This window comes from Euprymna scolopes, chromosome 28, assembly GCF_053919585.1.
Source record: "Euprymna scolopes isolate OS-2025 chromosome 28, ASM5391958v1, whole genome shotgun sequence".
NCBI lineage: Eukaryota > Metazoa > Mollusca > Cephalopoda > Sepiida > Sepiolidae > Euprymna > Euprymna scolopes.
Genome location: NC_136509.1, coordinates 65,303,839 through 65,323,912, shown reverse-complemented (window position 1 = coordinate 65,323,912; position 20,074 = coordinate 65,303,839). Strand labels below are relative to the sequence as shown.

The following is a 20,074-nucleotide window of genomic DNA, read 5'->3' as shown; positions in this document are numbered from 1 at the left end:
CCGTCGCACCACATGTTTAAGGTCTGAGGAGAGAGAGACTCAGAGAGATTCTTGTCATTGTTGATCTTTGAAGTGTTGCCATAGATCATAGTGTCATCTGCGTATATGTCGGCGAATGAACTTAGAATGTGATTTGGGAGATCATTGGTGAAGATAAGGAAAAGAGCTGAGCCCCGGATGGATCCCTGCAGTATGCCAGCATTGATACTTCAGACTGCCCATCGATGACTATTTGTAACAACCTATCGGAGAGAAAAAAATTTAATGGTTGAGAAGAAATCTCCAGATATTCCATAGCTGGAAATCTTGTGAAGTAGACGTTTATTCCAAATCCTATCAAATGCCTTTGATATGTCAAGAGCTATCAGTCTTGAGAGGAAATCCTCGTTGATAGATTCACTGATCCTATGTGAAATTACAGTCACTACATCAGCTGTAGATCTCGCTGGACGGAAACCACACTTCCTGTCACCAGGCAGGCCGTTCCTGCTGAGGTGGTTGTCAATTTCTTCTTCTTCTTGTGACACCTGCCAGGATCAGATTATTCCCTTCATGTCTTAAGTGACTTATAGTGTGGGATTGGATCATTGACATCAGTGTGGGACACATTTTAAAGCATTTCAGATGACAGCAGGTAATATGGCCATATTAGTTGAGATGTTGTTGTGTGATGGAATTTTTTATAGAGGTCCGTACAATGAAGTTGGCAGTTTTCTTCATCTGATGCACCAGAATTGTGTGGTTTGGATGTTTTGTCACCTCGTTTCAGTCATACGGAAGTACAGGTTGGGCATGTGTATTGTACGCTGCCAATCTTGCATACGATAGGATCCTTGCGTTTTGTAAAATTGTTGACAGCTGCTTGAAACTCTTCACGTGGAGGATATATGCTGTCTTATTGTTGTATCAGTTGGTCAATTACAATCAATTGTATTGCTTAGGTAAATTTATTGACTCTTTTGCTACTTGCAACAATTTCTGTTTCCATGGGAGTCTGATTTTGATAAATGCTGCAAATGAAATAGCTGCATTTGCTACAAGTACTACTGGCAGATTGGTGAACTTTTTTATAGCACTAGTTATTGCATCTTCTGCATTTCATAGCATCCAGAGTCAGATACTGCAGCTTATAGATGCTGCATGGATATTTGCATTGTCAGATAGATATCTTTAGCATAAGATATCAAATGCTTTATGGTTGTCATATTTTAAGCATGAAGCCACCTCACAATCAACACCAATGACGTCTACATGTTAACTGTTGTGCTTACTTCTGTCACACTGATAACAATATCCTACGTATACAAAACCTCCCATGGAACATCTCTTCTGTAGGTTTTTTGTATAAAAAACTACTCACATAGAGTGTCAAGTGGAAAAAGTGCTTAGGTGTTCAAGGAATGTTTTCGAAGGTGTACTTATGTGATGCTGGAAGATGAATTGAGATTGAAAAGCAGTGAAGATAATTAAAAAGACAAATGATGCACACAAGATTGATGAATTAAGATTTGTAGAAATGGTAATAAATAGAATATCAAATTTACATAAAGATTTTTAAAATCAAGTTTTAATGAATAACTAATTTTTTTATTTTCATTTCATATGTATGTGTATTCATTTTATAAGAATGTCTTTAAAGAAAATCTGTAATCTTTTGCATGCTTCCGTAAAACTATGTACATTTGAATTAAGAGGACGCATACATTGCTTGTTTTAATAACACTAAAAAGTCAACATAAATTATAGAAATAGACATCTACTAGGAGAATAGTAGGTTTCATAATTCCTATATGATAGAATGAAAATAACTGTGTAAAGAGGTCAATCAGGTCACTATGTGAAAACAGCTCACTTGTCCACCTCAAATAAAACATTGGAATCCTCGAGGCTCTAGACATCTGCTTTTCCTTCAGTTTACATCAGAGGTAACAGTCAATTAAAAATAAAATGTCAAAAACAAACTTTAAACTCAGTTTGAAAAAAAAAAAAAAAAATCTAATACATTTCAGCGGATGCCAACTCCTGAAAGACTTGACACCTCGTAAGAATGCCAACTCTAAATTTGCCAATTCTAGTTTACAATGCTACTTGGTTTTCCAACTGGTCGACAAATGTGTTTGCAATGAAACCAGTTGAACATAAACCATTTGACAGTATTTCCTTTCGGCAAAGTGTTCCTCATCAGGATGTTATTGTAGTCATATCTCATAACTCTCATTGAGTAATATTAAACTTCTTCTGTGACTCCAACTTCCATTGCTTCTCCGACAATACTCTCCTCAATCCCTTCCTGCGTATGGACAATTTCTGTATCTGCAGCCATAATAATACTCTGCATTGTATGCTCCCCCAGCATCTGCAGACCATTATCACCCTGTGAATCTGCATGAACCACAACATAAGAGGCAGTCTCATTGGAGTTAGGATCATCTAGTAGCGCCTGTTCAACTAAAGAAGCATCGGTGATGATCTCAACTTTCTGGACAATGTCTTCTGAAGTGTGAAGTACCACATATTCAGCCGTCTGGGAAGAGAATAAAAGACACAGAGTATCAATAATATATAAAAATAGTTCACTAATAAAAGCTGTAATATTCTAATTCTGATCAAGAATCAATCACAAAACAGTTTCAAAAGGTTAAAATGTGCCAGGTCATTTTGCTTCCCGTCTTTTGGTTGGAGTTTATTGCTTACTGCCTGAACTCTATCCCCACCCCTCAATGGGAAACTTTGATGGGGCTGTCAAGGCAATTTTTAAATAGCCAGAGTGCTCCTCCTTTAACAATGCTGGCTTGACTTTCCTCACCTTACATCATTGTGCAACATATTCATGGAGTGGAAAATAAATAAATATCTACTTTTTCTATTAAGAGTGTCTGAAAATTGCTTAAAAGTCAAAATGCAAAATGTCACAGCATACTTTGGAAGACCTCCTCCTCAAACACTTACAAAAAAAACAAAAAAAATCTTTATTTCAAGTTTTGTCTGCTTGAAGAAATATATAAACATAGAAACGATTTGCAATGTTGCTATGAACCTATGAAATTATTACTTATTTATTAAAAATATATATGATTTTTACTGCAAGCGTAAAAAAAAACTAAAATTACATATTAAAAAAGTCTTTAGTCATTTAAACATTCTGTATTACTAGTGACAATGACACTATCCTAACACTAATATACGGTTTTACTAAATATGTGTGACCAAAATTATTCCCTATCATTGTACGACTGACTGCTCCTGCTGTTATAGAAACGACACGTAATGTGTCAGAAACAACATGTAAAGTTGCGTGAATCAGCAGGAGCTGAATCAGACAATTTAGTCGTGTCGGATTTTAATCGTATATAAGAAGGTTTACTAAAATTGTACGACCAATTATGTATGATTATTTGCTCCTGCTACTGTTTTACTATTAAAGCAACTTTTACTTGGACCAGCTACTGGGTTGTCAGCACAAAATATTGTAAAAATCTGTTGTATTATTAAAATAAACATTAAAATGAATTTACTCTTTGGCAAATATATTTTTAGATTCATATAAAAAAGTATTTACAAAATTTTTTCTTAATATCATTTTTTCTAATTTTGTATGCCATTTTTGTTTTGTTTTTTTTTGAAAAATGAACCAGAGTCGCGTTATCATAAAGTGGAACTTTAAGCAATATTATTAAACAAAAAGGAAAAAACAAAAAAACAATAATTCTTTTAAAAATAATAGTTATTTACTTGTTTCCCCACAAAAGCAGGTTAGACACTAATGTTTTAAAAGTGAGGAAAACCAGTTCCCCTAAAAGAGGCGTACAGAATTGGGAACTAATAGTCTTCAGGTATTTATTCTACTTTTTAAAAAGATGTTCTAGTTATTGTTAGTTATAGCTAGTTATAGTCATTGTTATTGCATTACAAAATTCAAATTTTATAAAAGGTCACTTGTCATCAAATTAAATTTAATTTGAAAAAAATAAATAAATAAAATAAAAAACTCTCGGCTGAAAGTTGTGACTGACTAATTCATTTTGTTTTTATTTCAATAAAGAAATAAACTTATTTATTTATTTTACAAACAGTAACAATAAAATAAATTGGCACATTGGGTGGAAAAAAAGTTTCAGTCTTTAAGAATTTTCTAAAAATAACCTCTCGAAACTTTTGAGTAAATTCGTTTTATTGTTTATTACAAGATTGGTTTATGATATTTTACGCTGACAGACCCAGTTGATCACCTGCATCGAAGTTGCTTTAATCATCAGCAGCGGCAATTAGTCGTACAATGATCGTACATCATTTTTAGTCACACATATTTAGTAAAACCCACTAATATAGTCTCCAAGTAGTTTGAATCCATGGAATATTAAATCGGCACACACACACACACACACATATATATATATATACTAGCTAGGATCTCTGCATTATCCAGTCATAAAATATGCTTAAATATAATATTTTGATTAATGCAGATTTCGTATTTATTATATTACATTGAACCCAATATATAGTAATGATTTAAAAAGTAAAAAAAAAAAAAAAAAAAAAAAGCAAGGCTAAAAATTAAAACATGAACCAAAAGCTACTACGTTATGCATGCACATTTGTAATATTGGCGTTTGACCTTCACTTGGCAAATTTCATTTTTTTTAAATTTTCACACTTTTGTACCGATTTTCCTCAGATAAAACCCAAATAGAAAGTTTCACATGGGTTCAAATACTTTATACTAAGTTTCATATCTGTAGACCCAAAACTCTAGAAGTTTGGGAGGCAAAATTTATAAACAAAAATATATACGTATACACAAATATATATGAAAAAAGTTTTTTTGTTTACTATAACCATCTGGCGCAAATATTACACACGTATAAATCATGTAGAATATCTGCATGCATAATATTACACGTAATAATTAACTAAAGATGATCATCCCATAAGAAAAAAAAACAAACTAATAGGGAATCAATTAAAATGAATGTTTAAAAGAATATGCAAATTAGCTAGATCTTTTGCAGATGAATGCAATCCCACAGCCCATATATAACAAAGTTGTATTTTCTTTTTAAAGAGTTTTTAATATGAATACATAAAGAACTCCAAATTTCTAGGAGTATATATATGTGTGTGTGTGTGTGTGAATGGATAAATGGGAATACTTTTTTTCATTCATCACTTCTGTATTATCATTAAGATGAGTTACTGTTATTTAAATTAATAATACAAGATATTTAAAATATATATATATAAATTTTAATTCTCATTTGCATATCTGTTTTTTAAACAGTCTATAATTACTGCTTGGTGTTATCGATTTTTAATTTTATGATTCTATTTCAGTCAATAATTTCAGTAATATTAACAGTAATTAAAGCTATCTAATAAAAACAGGATAAATTTATTTCAAAGTCATTTCAATGAAACATTGACTAAAAAGAAACATGCTGATACATAGATATTCACAGAGAGAAGGAGTAGAGGAATGCTACTCCCCCCCTCTCTCGTGTGCACAATACCAAAGCCAAATTTTATTTTTTATTGATTTTAAAAAAGGTCCTTACCCTTGCCTCATTGACCAAGTGATTTTTTTCTTCTATCTATTCATTTATTTCTTATTCAAAAGATAAATGAATCGATATCAAAATTATCAAAACATTATATTAATAAATGCACAAGTTTTTGTCCCATGTTTACAAGAAACTTACGAATGAATAAAATGTTTATTTACAATTTTGGTTTCTAGTAGAACTAGCTCCAGAAAGGTCCCTATGATATGGACACAAACCAAGACACACTTCCCGGCTAACGACTAGGTTACAAACAAGGCAATAATAAAGAGACGACTGCTAACGACTAGGTTACAAACAAGGCAACAATAAAGAGATGACTGCTAACGACTAGGTTACAAACAAGGCAATAATAAAGAGACGACTGCTAACGACTAGGTTACAAACAAGGCAACAATAAAGAGACGACTGCTACCTCAAGATCGTTTTCTGCATGTTCAGCTTCTGAAAGAATGTATTGTTGTGTATCTGCAACAACAGATGAGAACTCAGCCAGTACAGTCGGATAAGAAGTTGCAGTGGAGGCTGCTGTGGCAATGATTGTTTCAGCATCAGGCTCAGTATCATCAGGCATCACTGTTGTCATGGTGTAATCCTCTGTAGGGTCACTGCTTGGTTCAGTATTGGTGTTTTTTTGAGGATTCAAATGCCGAACACAGGGAACTAGAGAAACAAAGGACAAAGGAGTTAATTTTTTGAAATCAGGTTTTAGAAAAAAAAACAAAAAACTTTATGATAATGAAAAACACCTAAAAATCAGGATAAAATAATAGAAATAAAAATCAAGTTATTTTCTCCCTAAACACAATTTGTTTAAAGAGAAATAAACGTTTTACTTATTATAATGGTGTGATGGTGATTTATCCTATTTCAGGAATATATAGGCTCTTCCAAACAATATTTATAAAACTTTTAACAAAATTCTATGTGAGTTTCATACTCAGTTTTTCTGTTACCTACAATTCTGTACTTCTGTAAATACACACTCTTGAAATTTACCATGCCGTCTTATCAGCCATTCAAGGCCAAAACATTCATCTTCTTTATATTAAAGTTGATCTCCTCTCCCCGCATTCATACATAACAGTTTAATAAGCAAAACCTTCATATATTAATCTATTGTGATTAGTCTAAGCCTGCATGCATGTTTGCAGAAATTATGCTTTCATTTTATCTTCATTTAAAATATCTTACATTTCATCCAGATTACCTGCTTCTTCCAAATATGACTTCCAAAAAGAAGGTCGCTGCCATTTTACTCACATCTTATTATTTAATTCTCCGCTACCAGATACACCGGGTACTAATTATTCATGGCATAATAATCATATCAACACTGTTTAATGCTAACATTTGACATTCACTTCATATTATATCCATTGTATGATTTATGTAATAAGAAAATAATAACAGTATTGAAGAAATGAAACAAATAAAGATTATTTAGAATGTAGACTTTATATAAGAATAGTAAATTACACTTATTAACAAATGTTTTAGTAATATTCCTGAAAACAAAAAAACAAAAACAAATGTCCACTAAGACTTTTAGGCATCTGATTCAGTAAGCTTTTTCAATTTATTTTTATTACAGTTATTACTTAATTAAAAACATTTCTTTCATAATACTACCGGCAAGGAGGGGGAACATTATTAAAACCTATATGGTAGGGAGTCTAGCAACCCTTTCAAACTTAGACAATAGAATTGTTATTCTGAAGCTTATTTCTTTAATTAAATCAATATTTCGTATTTTCCCCCGCATAATGCTGGGACAGTGCTGACTATTTGTGGAATAAAGGAATATTAGATTAGATATATTATAGCGATCAAAGGGGAAATAACTCTAATATTGAAAGTAAGAGTTATCGCCCTTTATAAATATTTCTAGAAATCTTTAGAAAAGAGTTTTAGAGAGAAAAGCAACATGGCGGACACCGCCGGACATTCAATATTGTCTGCAAATAATTTAATGTTTCTACCATGAGTAAATTGTGTAAAAATATAATGAGCTGGCTTACTTATTATTAGAATGTTCAATGATCCAGATATCACAAATTATCTGAACACAACAGGATGGACCATGAACAAAATAATTCTTATACTATCCATGTCTTCTTTAAACTTTCTAAATTATTTTATAACTTTTCTTACAAACGTTTTCTTTGTGAATTTGAGAATTTCCTTTCTGTGAGAAGAGTGCAACTTAGGCGTGATCAAAAAGTTAAAAGAAGTGATATTCAAGTATGTGTTGAATAGTGGTATCTTTTTCCTTTTAAGTAGGGGATCACCACTTAACAAGGCCCAAGATAAAGATTAATGGGTGTCAGATATACTGTAAAATAATACCTTCATTATTAGTAATGATGAACTTGGGTAAATTTTAATTATTTAAGAGAACGGCTTAACAAGAACTTATTTACATTAGATTTTGTGGTTAAATACAATGACCCCACAACTCAATCTTCACTCTTCAATCCTGCAGTCCAATGCACTTCTGACAGCAATTGCTTCTGCCAAACAAAAAAGACACCCTCTCTCCCAAATACAGGCTTTTTATAGGACAAAACCGTCCAAAGTTATTTGCATACTCTTCCCATGATCTTTAGTCTATAAATAGACGCAGTGGCCATTCTCCTCTTCTTCTTTCACTCTCTGAAGCGGGCGTTGCCAGTGGTAAAAGGTTTGCACGATTTTTTTTTTTTTTTTTTTTTTTACAACACGCCCCCATGATCATTAAAGATCATTCACATCTCATAATCCCGTGTCCAGATCGGCGCATTGCGTTCTCTTTGCGGTCTCTGCATCGGCACCGGTTCATCTTCATCACTCCCTGGCTCAGTACCACCATCCTCATCACCTAAATGGACCACACGCCTTAAATCTAAAACATGTTGTGGCATTCCATTGACACTTAAGTTGTTTGGGGATTGCACTCCTGTTATCACTCCTCTTCCCCACTGCGTTGTGCATCGGGCATTAAGCGGTTTCACCCAAACTTCTTCTCCTATTTGGATTCTGGCTGGTCCTTGATCATTAATTTCCGGTGACATGTCTCTAGGATGCCTCCATTCGTAATTAAAGATTGCTCTATGTGGTACTGTGTCATCTCTTTGCCCGACCTTAGGGGACATGTTGTACCAAAATGTGGCCTCTTCAGGCGATATTCTTCCTCTCTCAGCTATTGCTTTCACGGTCCGATGATGTCGCTCCACAATGCCATTTCCTCCAGGTCTGTAGGCTGCCCTGTAATAACTTTTAATCTTCCATTTTTTTAGCATCGTCTGAAAGATTTCTGAGCGAAAAACAGTGCCGTTGTCCATTATCACCTCCCTTATTAGACCTCGTTCAAGCATCACCTTTTCTAATTCAGTTGCAACTGCAGATGCGGCTTCCACTCGCAGTTCCTTCTATATCGCCAGTCTACTTGGCCCACAATCAATTATTGATAAGTACGCTCCCCCTCGGTAGTGTGCTATGTCAATAGCTAGTCTCGTCCAGTTCGTTAAAACTCCAATTTCCCCAGGATTATGTATATTTGGGGCAGGATCGATCGATTGACACCGAACACAGTTCTTTACTATCATCTGAATTTCTTCCCGTTTTACATTCGGATCCACTTGCCTCACCAAATATAATGTTCTCTCCACTCCCATGTGATGCATGTCATGCAACTCTTTAATTTCTCCAATTCCAAGACAGCATATCGGCGCCTCCTCTTTCTCAATTAACCACTGTTTTTTTATCCGTGTTAGCGCATCTGCCTTGTTTCTTTCAGAAGGCACAAACACTGCTTTTATTTGCAGTTTCAATTCAGACATCAACTCTCTAAGCATCCCTAATCTCCGCTTTATTATCACTTCTCCAGCACCCTTTGTTCGTATTCTGCCACTCTCCTCCACAGTAGAGTTCACCCAACTGAGTACAGTGGCTGAATCAGTTCTTATTTCAATATTTGTCAGTCTCCATTTGATAGCTAAATTGACACCCTTTAGAACAGCATCTAATTCAGCTATGTTAATGTGATTAAAGTCATCACTTTTCCTCAGCCAAGTTGCATCTTCCGCCACCACACCGCCAATCTCGACAACCACGCCAGTTGCAACATTGCTTGCATCACACCACACGACTCCTGTGCTCACTTCAGGTATGTGCCAAGTGCCATTAACAGGGTCTTCTTTTTTCACCTCAGCTAGAACCTCCTGCATCACTTTCATGGTTTTGCAATCAACTTTTTCTTCCCAATGCATTCCATTTGCTCTTCTTTTCACATAACTGCATGCTAATCGCAGCCATCCAGCAATTGGATAGTGCCCCAATAATTTACCACAGATCGAAAATAGCTACTAATTTAGCTTCTTCTTTCTTCTTTCACTCTCTGAAGCGGGCGTTGCCAGTGGTAAAAGGTTTGCACGATTATTTTTTTTTTTTTTTTTTACTACAGATTTGAAAATTACATTATAGGTAGCTGGGAAGAAGCCTCACGGTATTGTATTTCACAGATGAACAGTTCCAGGAAAAAAAAAACTTTGCACATAGACCTTAGCCTAGAAGAATTTCTCCTTCCTTGACTGATGACCAAATAGATGAAAAACAGAGATTACACATTTTTATTACTGCAAATAGGTCACAGTTATTTGCATTTCTTCATTTTCAATTATTCTATTGATTTTTTGGCAACAATGTTTCCATAACCAAACTAAAAAATAATGCTGTTGCCATATATTCAAAAGTCTTTTAATGAGTTATACAAATGTTTTATTTAAATCATTTTCAGATAAGTTACTGGTCTAGCATATTCATGTCTGCTTAGTTCAAACAGTCCGGCAATTTACAACTTTTGAAAAGTATGTACAACTAGTGAGATAGCAAATTCAAGAGATGATCACATGTTAAGTGAATTACTAATTAAAATGTACAATATTTAAAAAGATTAAACATAGAATTTTGTTGGCTAGGGATATGTGATGTTAATTATTAACCTAGGCACTTTAAAATATTGTGACTAGATTCGTAATTAATATTGTCTAATGTGATGCGTCTGGTCTTTATATAAATGGTATGTTACAGATAACACTTAAATGCTCACAGGATATTCAAGATCAATATAATGACTTTTGACGCACATAGAAATGTATCTTGAACTGCTAGTGTTTCATCCACCCTTGCTTTTTACATTCAATATTCTGGATAAAAAAAAGATATTTTCTTGATTTTATTAAAACACATACTTATATATACACATGCCAGATAGATCAAGAGATTTTTTTAGTCAACAAGATCTTACATGTCATACAATGTCTTTGTGGCAAGGTAAAAAACCAAAATTAATGTGGCAAGACTTTTGAATGGACAAGCAGAGAAATTAGGTGACATAAGTGGAACACTGTTGTCATACAATAAAGACTGAGTAATACTGAGCCATGACTGGTTGAGTAGATCTTCTGATACATTCCAGAAGAGCTTTGCAAATATTTAGCTGCAAAACACAAAGCTGGTCTAAGGATAACAATGCATAAGACTCTTTTCCACATGACTACCTGGATCAGGAAAAGAATAGAAAGGTAATAGGATTGTATGAAACGACTAGATCAGTGTTTGTTTGTATTTGGCTTCATAAATTAATATTATGAAAAAGTGCCAGTATTTTGTAATCATCAGCTTATTCCAGAAAGATTCCAAATACAAAAATGAAATTTATCATCGTGTGAGGAGTTCAAATGAAGCTATAAAGATGATCATAAAAAAACAACATAAAAAATATTGCTTCTTCATTTTTTTCTCTAAAGTTAAGTAATTTTTGAACAGAAGGAACCAAAAAGTAAAAGGAAGTATGTGAGCGCAAGGGAGAGAGAATGCGTAACAATAGAAAAGAGAAAAAAATAAAAACAGGAAATCTTTTGACTAACCCTTCGCCTTTAAGTGCCTATTAAGTGTTCCATGTTCGGTAAATCTTCGTTTGCAATATTTACATTGGAATGGACGCTCTCCTGTATGCAGTCGTATATGTCGTTGGAGTGAAGCTTTCTCACGGAAATGTCTTTGACAAAAACGGCATTCATACGGCATGATGTTGGAATGAATGCGCATGTGAACTTTAAGTGCATTCTGAAACAGACAATAAGAAGAATAATAAGGAAACAATAAAATTAAAATGGATTTATTCAGTGGCACTTCAATTGCCATAGAAAAATTACACTTCCTATGAAAAATTGTTGTTAAGCAATTAGCCAAGGTGCTCAAGTATGTTTCTAGAAAATCTGCACTCAAATCATTTTTATTCAATATTTTATATATTTAATCTATCCTCCAATATTTTCAAACAAACCTCTCAAGGAGAAGGTAACATCAACTTCCACTCACTATATCTATACTGACACTGCCTCATAGTGTTCTAATTTGATATTAAAAATACAGAAACACTGATAAACGCAAATTAGCAAACATATAGAAATATGAATATCAACTTAGAAAACCAACAACTCTTCAACATGTCTATTGCTTTTTATTGAAGTCTACCACTTTATTAATATTGACATTTACTAATTTTTTTAAAGTAACATAATTACATCTTTATTACTCACTACAATTGTAAACTTCTCATCTAAATGTGGAATGATTGGATATTGGAATGAATGTCATATGTTCTGAACTGTCTTTAGTGGTGCCCCAAATTATTTTTCATCTTCCCTGCCTGAGAAAATAACAGATTAACGGCTACATTAAGTTCTAGTTTGATTTATCATTCATATACATTGTAATTCCATTGGGAAATCTATGAAAACCCCTCTCCAGCTATGGGTAAAATAGTAATCTGTCTTCAATAGTGCCCTATATGTTCTATATTAAATGTAAAAAAAATTGATTTGGACTAGGATCAAAGTGTAGTGTCTGCTCTAATACTAGATTTCATCTTTTTCTGTTCTAGGTCAGGAAGGAGAAATTCTTTTATGTTGAGGAAATTTCTATTTTAGTCCTAATTAGTATTACCATTTTGAGGAGCTAGTTTTTCTCCAGCGTTAAAAACTCAATCTAACTTTACTCTCATGAGGAAGGCAAGTAGACATGAACAAACCAAAACAACAATTGACAAAAAGATTGTGCACTTACTGATGTCTTAAAGGATTTTTCACACACCACACACTGATACGGCCGTACGCTGCTGTGAATCTTGATGTGCTCTCGTACATGGGCTATGCGTTTAAATAATTTACCACATTCTCCGCACTTGTAATTACGTTCATCAGAATGGGTGTCAAGGTGTTTGTCAAGGCCATTCTTTACAGTGAATGTCTTGTTGCACAAGCCACACCGAAATGGTCTATCACCTGAAAAAAAAACATAAGTATTTTTTTATTAGTTACAAATTTTGGAATGGCTCATTTGAATTTGATTTGAAAAAAGAAAACAAAATCTTAGAAAGCATTTAAAAAGGTTGAAACTATAAGAGATCCATAGAATTTCTACTGAGAAATACTGGCCATGACTGGTTGAATAGATCATCTGATATGTTCCAGAAGAGTTTTGAAAATGCTTAGCTACAAAACACAAAGCTAGGCCAAGACTCTTTCCGCATGGCGACCTTGATCAGGAAAAGAATAGAAAGGTGATAGGAAGATTAGGTCAGTATTCTTCGTTTGTCCTTGGATTCATAAATTAATATTATGAAAAGGCGCCAGTATTTTGTAATCATCAGTTTATTCCAGACAGATTCCAAATACAAAAATAAAATTTATCATGTTATAGTTTGTATGTGAGGAGTTCAAGGCCATAACACTAATAAAAATGAATCGACTTAGAAAGTTGAATGATAATTCTGATCAAAAACAAATATAACAAAAATATTAAATTCAGTACTTCATAATAGTTGCAGTTTATCTTTATTGAGAAAATTAATTTCATTTGTTAACAAAGTAACAAAAGAGTGTTAAACTTTTCTAATGTTTTTAGGAAAACACAAAACATTTTTTTTTTATCACAATTGTTTTTAAATCACTTTTTTTATATAATAAAAAAATTGATTTCTTTTACTTTCAATGGTTTTTTTTAATATTGCAAGACCAAAAATCTCCTTACAAAAAAAAAACAACACATTTTCTTAATTCAATCATAAAAGAAAATGGTTTTGTTTGTTTTATGGCATATCAAGAGCAATCATTCTCCAAGATGGCAGTGCACCAATCACAAAGATTCTCGCCAGCTTAAACAACAAATAGCGGTTCTTCTTCATTATTGTAGCAAAAACCAACAGCCAAAAGCTGAGTTTTCATTAAAAAGCAATGATAACTGTTTTTATCAATTTCAACAATAAGCAATGTTACGTAATTGTCATGTCACAATTAGTAAAATAGTTCTAGAAAATTGCATAAAACACATATTTTCATGATTCAACAAAAAAATTATTTCACCATTTTTGTTTTGACATGTGTGACATAAATACAAGATAAATAACTCATACTTTGGGCTAAGTTTTTGACAATTTTCAAAAATCAATTACCTTTCCTGCTGATATATGTACTCTTCAGTTTTCATGTAAACTAAAATTGCTAATTTCTTTGAAAATTATTTTCTTTAATAATTCATTTTCTATCTTATCGTCTTCATAATTTTTGGATATTTTCATTACTGTGACATGACAATTCAGTAGATACCATTAGTTTCACTTGAAATTCAATATTTTGCTACAATAATAAAGAGACCAAATAAAGACAAGATGCCTATAAACTGGATGAATGTGTCAGTTACCATCCTCTACAAGAAAGGAAACTACAGACCAATAAATCTACTTTCTATTGCTTAGAAAGTATTCTCTCAAATTCTCCTCAACAAGATGCAAAACGAACTTGCCAGAAACCTAACCAGAGAACAAGTTAGTTTTTGACCTGGATTTTCCACCATGAACCACATTAAAGTTGTAAGGAAAGCTAACAAGCATCATAGATGACCTTGCTTTTATCAACTGCTAGTGGGGGTACCTGCTGAAGGCAAGTTCAACTTTCTGCCGTTTCATTAATTTGTGTCCCCATGATGTTGGGGAAAACCAGTTCCCCCCCAAGAAGGGGGAGCTCTCCAAATGAATAGCAATTGTTTGATATAATGGGTTTTCCAAGCATTGATCGAAGCTAATTGTTTTTCTGGAGGTCCCGGCCGAGAAGGCCAGCGAATGACATTTATTATTGATAGTGTTTTCAGCTAGACTAGTGTTTCTTGTGAAAGTTTGGCGAGGGGGGACCATAGATTGAAACTCAGTTTCTTTCCATGAAAATAATGATACATCAGAGACAAACTCGCAACATCTCTTCTGTGAGATAGAGGTTGCAGGGAAGAGAAAAGGACATCTCCTTCGAGGCTACGAAGTCTATTTTGAACTCTATCCAGGCAGGACAAGTCCTTTCTAGCAGTTCCTGCCCAGATGTGGCAACAGTATTCCATCCTTGGACGTACCTGGCTCTTATATAGATAGAGAATTGCATCAGCAGTGAGATATCTACTGGATCGATAGAAGAATCCTACCATTTTTCCAGCGGCCTTGGCAACAGATTTGATGTACGTGTTCCATTTAAGATCAGGAGTAATGGTCAAGCCCAGAAGCTTGTCAAAACTTGAGGCCTCCTGAAGACGAGAGCCATTCATTTCAATTGATGCCAGATGTGGATCAGAATGTTGATGATGTAAAGAGAGAAGCTTGGTTTTAGATGCATTAAAAGTAACCAGCCACTCCTTTCCCCATTGTACCACGTGCTCAAGATCAGAGGAGAGAGAATCGGAGAGAACTTGGTTGTTTACTGTCTTAGATGTGCTACCATAAATGGTAGTGTCATCAGCATAAATGTCTACAAATGATGTAAGGATGTGATTTGCAAGATCATTAATGTAGATCAGGAAAAGAGTTGGGCCCAGGATGGACCCCTGAGGGACACCAGCATTAATACCGTGAGCTTCTGATTTTTGCCCCTTAACTACTACTCTTATGAACCTATTGAATGTATTGGATGACTTTTAGAAATTGACTTCTAAACAAACCTATCTCTGACCAGGTCCTTATTTATTTTGTGAAGGACCTTAAAAGAACAAAGATAACTGAATGAAAATACCTAAAAGTCGTGGAACATAAAATGAAAACAACCTACTGTAGCAAATTAAATAAATTCAATGTAAAATTGAAGACACATTAGCAACTATGACAAAAGGCATGCGAAGAAAGCAAGAGAGTAGAATGGATGGAGTGCTATGATCATGATAACAACCAAAATATGGACATCATTCCAAAACATATAAATAACAATATTTTTATCTTTCATTTATTCATGAATTAACTGAAAATGATTAAACCTAACAAATTTAAATTGTATACAAATAAAAATTACTGAAAAAGATTGAAAGTTTTTGTTTTATTGCACATCAACCAATCATTTTGTGCCATCTCGATTTATGAAAGTTATGTGTATATGTTTATATATTTATATGTGTAGTATTCACTCCTAAACTAATTAACTGATCATTATGAATTTTGGAACACAGCTGCTAAGTGTAAGGCTAGCTAATGTTGACTGTATTGTTTAATTTTCGTTTAATGCAAAGGGAGTAAAAGAAGCCCTTACTATTATTTTTTTAATTTTTTTGTGAAATTCTAACAATAGGTGTTAGCTGTAAATGAATAAATATTCTCCAAATTCTCGAAGTTTTCTTTTAAATTCTTGTTATATAATGTATAATATGGATATACCTACCCATTTAAAAATTGAAAGATTTCAGATGTATGTATTAAATTGGATCCACTTAAACACCACTTAAGCAAAATTCAGTAAATTTTAATTTCTTCTTAAGATGCCCTAATCTTAATCCTTAAATTTTATCCATTTTCTAGAATCAAAATGATGTAATGGATTTTGATAAATCTTGAAATAAAGATTCTCGATATAAGATATATTTTTATTTTAATCTTCATAAAGGGATATAAAACGGTGCAAAACTGTTCTGTTCAGGAAATTAATTTTACCTAATCTGATGCACGTATTCTTTTAATGTATTTCTAAAATAATTGTTTGATAGGTTTGGCAAAATTATTTAGTTTCTCATATGGAAACCAAAACTTATTTACTTTTTCAAGTCGTCTATTATTTTTAAGGTAAGCACATTTTCAACAAGGAAATTTGTGAGTGCTTTTGTGCATGATAGGATTTTCTTTAGGATATGTTACTCTTAGAATATTTGACTGTGAATAGTTGATCGCAAAAGGGAGCATTGAGATGCAGCTTCCACTTTGAGTAAGTTTAGGAATGTTAGGTAAGTCCAATTCTGATTATGCTTAATACTGTTTGGTAGCAATTCTACATTTTCTCTTCCAACTATTGGTTCATCATGTATGCATAATTTGAAGATGTAGAAAGCAAGTTATACGAACATTATAAATAATCTATAAACAACACAAAACAAATATTTAGTCTTATCCAGGGTTAGCCTTGACATTAGCCATGGTGTTGTTTTTTATACCAAGTCAGACCACTTGAGTTAGGTCTTTTTTTTTTTTTTTTGTTGGGCTGATGTATGGTTTGGTGTAGTTCTAGGTTTAGTCTGGCTTTTCCTCCTCTCTTTGAGAAGGGGTCAGTTTATTCCTAATTATCTGAGGTGCCCCTACCAAAAAATGTTGAAGGGGCGGCTCAGGTATTTTTTATAGGCTAGAGTGTTCTTCCTTTTAGGTGCTAGATTTTGAATTTCAACTTTCCAACAATGTGTCATATCTTCTTGCAGTGAGGGGGGGGGGATTGTAAATACTAAGCATTAAATTATTTTTTTATTACTGTTTCTCCACTTCACACAAATGTTACGACTTATCGAATATATGATAGAGCTGCAAATTTAAACATTCCCTTAGATTTATATGACAAATTTCTGAAATGATAAAAAACTTCTAATAGATTTGAGATGAAACATGGATTAAGATAAAATAAAATCAATACCTGTGTGATTACGTAGATGAAATTTGAGGTAAGCACTTCCCCTAAAACTTCGGGGACAAACATGACATTTGTATATTGGCCGTCCGCCTTGCACCTCCAAATCACCTCCAGCCTCTACAGGTATTTCTTCCTTTAACAAACCATCATCACTTTTGTCCTTCAGCAGCAGAAGTTGATTCACAGCGATCTCAGCACTTCTGTTCAAAACAAACAAATTGAAATTTAATTAAACTATGTTGATGTTAATATATAACCCCTGTGTGTATTTCTCTAACTACTTTTAAACTATTAGATCGAGGAACATGAAATTTGGTATGGATGATCCCCAACCTATACATGTTGTCATATTTATCTGAGGGGCTCAATCTATTAGTTTAATGGGTTTAACTTTGAAATTTAAATTTTCATCAGTAAGGTGCACATTAAATTAGCAATACACATGAAAAAATTTAAATGGCTTAAAATATTTCAATATTGTTATATATATATATAGAAAGAGCTTGATAAGCTAAGAAAGAATCTTTTTAAATTTTTTAAATCCAATTAAAATCAAGGAAGTTATGACTATTTTTATGCCCTGCGTGTTTGGATATTTTCCCCTCTTTAAGACCATATGCGTTTCGTCACATTTTTTGCACTACTTTTTCAGTAAAAATGCTATATCTTTTTTAAAACACAAGACTAAGCAATGAAATTTGCCATATAAGTGTATTTTGTGCAAGGAATCTGAATATGCTACTGAAAATCTCTAGAAATGAATGGTTTCCAAATAATCTGCAGTAAATGCACATAAATATGCTGCAATTGCTTAAAAATGCCATGTATTCATTAAAAGAAAAGTTAGAGAACTCAAAGTTTAGTTGTAATGCATTTTATGTGCCAAAAATTGAAATCAAAATCTAGGATTGGTTAAAAATGAATATATTGCAATATTTCTTTGGTATTATTATAGATTAATACCTTCTGTTACACCTCCCCATCTCCAAAATATGTGATTTTTAATAAAAGATAAAAATTATTTTAGAATTTAATGTAAAATGATTTCTCATTTTGAATCATTCGAGCGTTTTAGGGCAGTTACCCCCCCCCTTTCCTATGATAGATAAATCCTGGGTGTTTGTTTGTTTTCTAAAAGGTGATTTTGCGTGGTTTTAAGAGGGTCTTTGTGCAATTATGAGAAGGTAGGGAGGTTGCCACTCTGACTTTGGGTTAATGATAGGGCTAAGGAAAATTATGTGTGAACATCCTGAAGATTTGATAGAAACAAAACAAAAACAATTTTAGAATTTAGAGTGGGGGTTGGTTTCACATAAATGTAAAATAATTCACCATTTCAAGACGATCCTAGCATTTTAGGACAGTTGACCAATTTATTGGGGGGGGGGAGGACTAATCATGTGCACTTTTCTTTAAACGTTTATGCTTTTTTTTTTTTTGCTTTTTTTTAGGTTTATATGAGCTCACAGAGGAAGTTTGTTTAGTGGGGAGCTCTGCCACTTGTATTTAGCGTTATTGTTAAGGCTAAAGGTTTTAGGAGGAGGCTTGCCACTTGTACCTAGGATTAGACATAGAATTAAGTGAGTTTTTTTAAGAGGGTGTTTGATACCCATTGTGAAACTTTACAAGAATTATGACAAACAGACAAAAATAAATGTTTTTTAAAAAAGTGACGTCCCTCTAACAGAAAATATGATGCTTGGAAAAATATCAAGTATTTAAATTCTATTTAAATATAAAAAAAGAAACAAGTTTTTGCTAAAGCTGGCAAATTGTTAAAAATTTTGAATTAATGTTATTTTTATTTTTAATTACATTTCATACCTTTTCCTACCATTGTTATTTTTTAACTGAGCACCTCCTACAAATATTTAAATATTGATTATTTTATTTTATTTTTTTTAATAATCGGGTAGATTAGTTTCCATTCGATAATAAATCACTGAAAACATTTTTTAAGGGACGAAAATTAGAAGTGTGTGTACCGTTCATACACGTGGACCAAAACATCATATTTCACATTTTCGCTTGTTAAAATACTTTAAAATTTACTACTACCCAATTTTTAAAAATATTTGTATGGTTGATAACAAAATAGCTCTAACTAAACATGTAAGAATTTTTGTTATAACCAGATTTTAAATTAAAAAAAATCAATTTGGAATAAAAATAAACAACAAAAACAAACGTCTGTTTACGCCATGTTATTGCTGCTGCTGATTCTGCTACTATCACTAATACTACAGAAGTCTTGATTCAAATTCATAACGATTTTTTCGGATATTATGTTTTTAAATTGCTACGTACCACTAGAGAAAACACTGTCCAATCATCTTTTTAACGAATAAACATAGTAAAAAGATTGTTTTATTTAATAGTGAGTCTCCAAAGAAAATTTTTTTAAAAACTTTCAATACTCATCATTTTGAAATCTTTTTTTTAACACAACAAAAAAACGAGTGGTCAAATGAATTTCGGACACTCAAAATTATTTTTGGCTAATTTCCAAATTTCATTAAAAAATTCTTAACAGAAACACAGTACGAATGTTTAGAA

The 20,074-nt window shown here is 32.8% G+C and overlaps 1 protein-coding gene across 9 annotated transcripts in view; it reads right to left on the bottom strand.

Moving 5' to 3' along the window:
- Positions 1–1,549: 1,549 nt before the first annotated feature.
- LOC145249680 (uncharacterized) overlaps positions 1,550–20,074 on the bottom strand; it is a 103,035-nt gene continuing 84,510 nt past the window's right edge. For all 9 annotated transcript variants that reach the window (XM_080111470.1, XM_080111471.1, XM_080111473.1 and 6 more), the window contains exons 11-15: positions 17,522–17,718; positions 12,672–12,889; positions 11,471–11,669; positions 5,977–6,224; positions 1,550–2,524 (exon numbers count right to left, since the gene is read on the bottom strand). In XM_080111470.1, the coding sequence (XP_079967596.1) occupies positions 2,228–2,524; positions 5,977–6,224; positions 11,471–11,669; positions 12,672–12,889; positions 17,522–17,718 (1,159 nt within the window). In that variant the 3' untranslated portion in view covers positions 1,550–2,227. The remainder of the gene's footprint in view (positions 2,525–5,976; positions 6,225–11,470; positions 11,670–12,671; positions 12,890–17,521; positions 17,719–20,074) is intronic.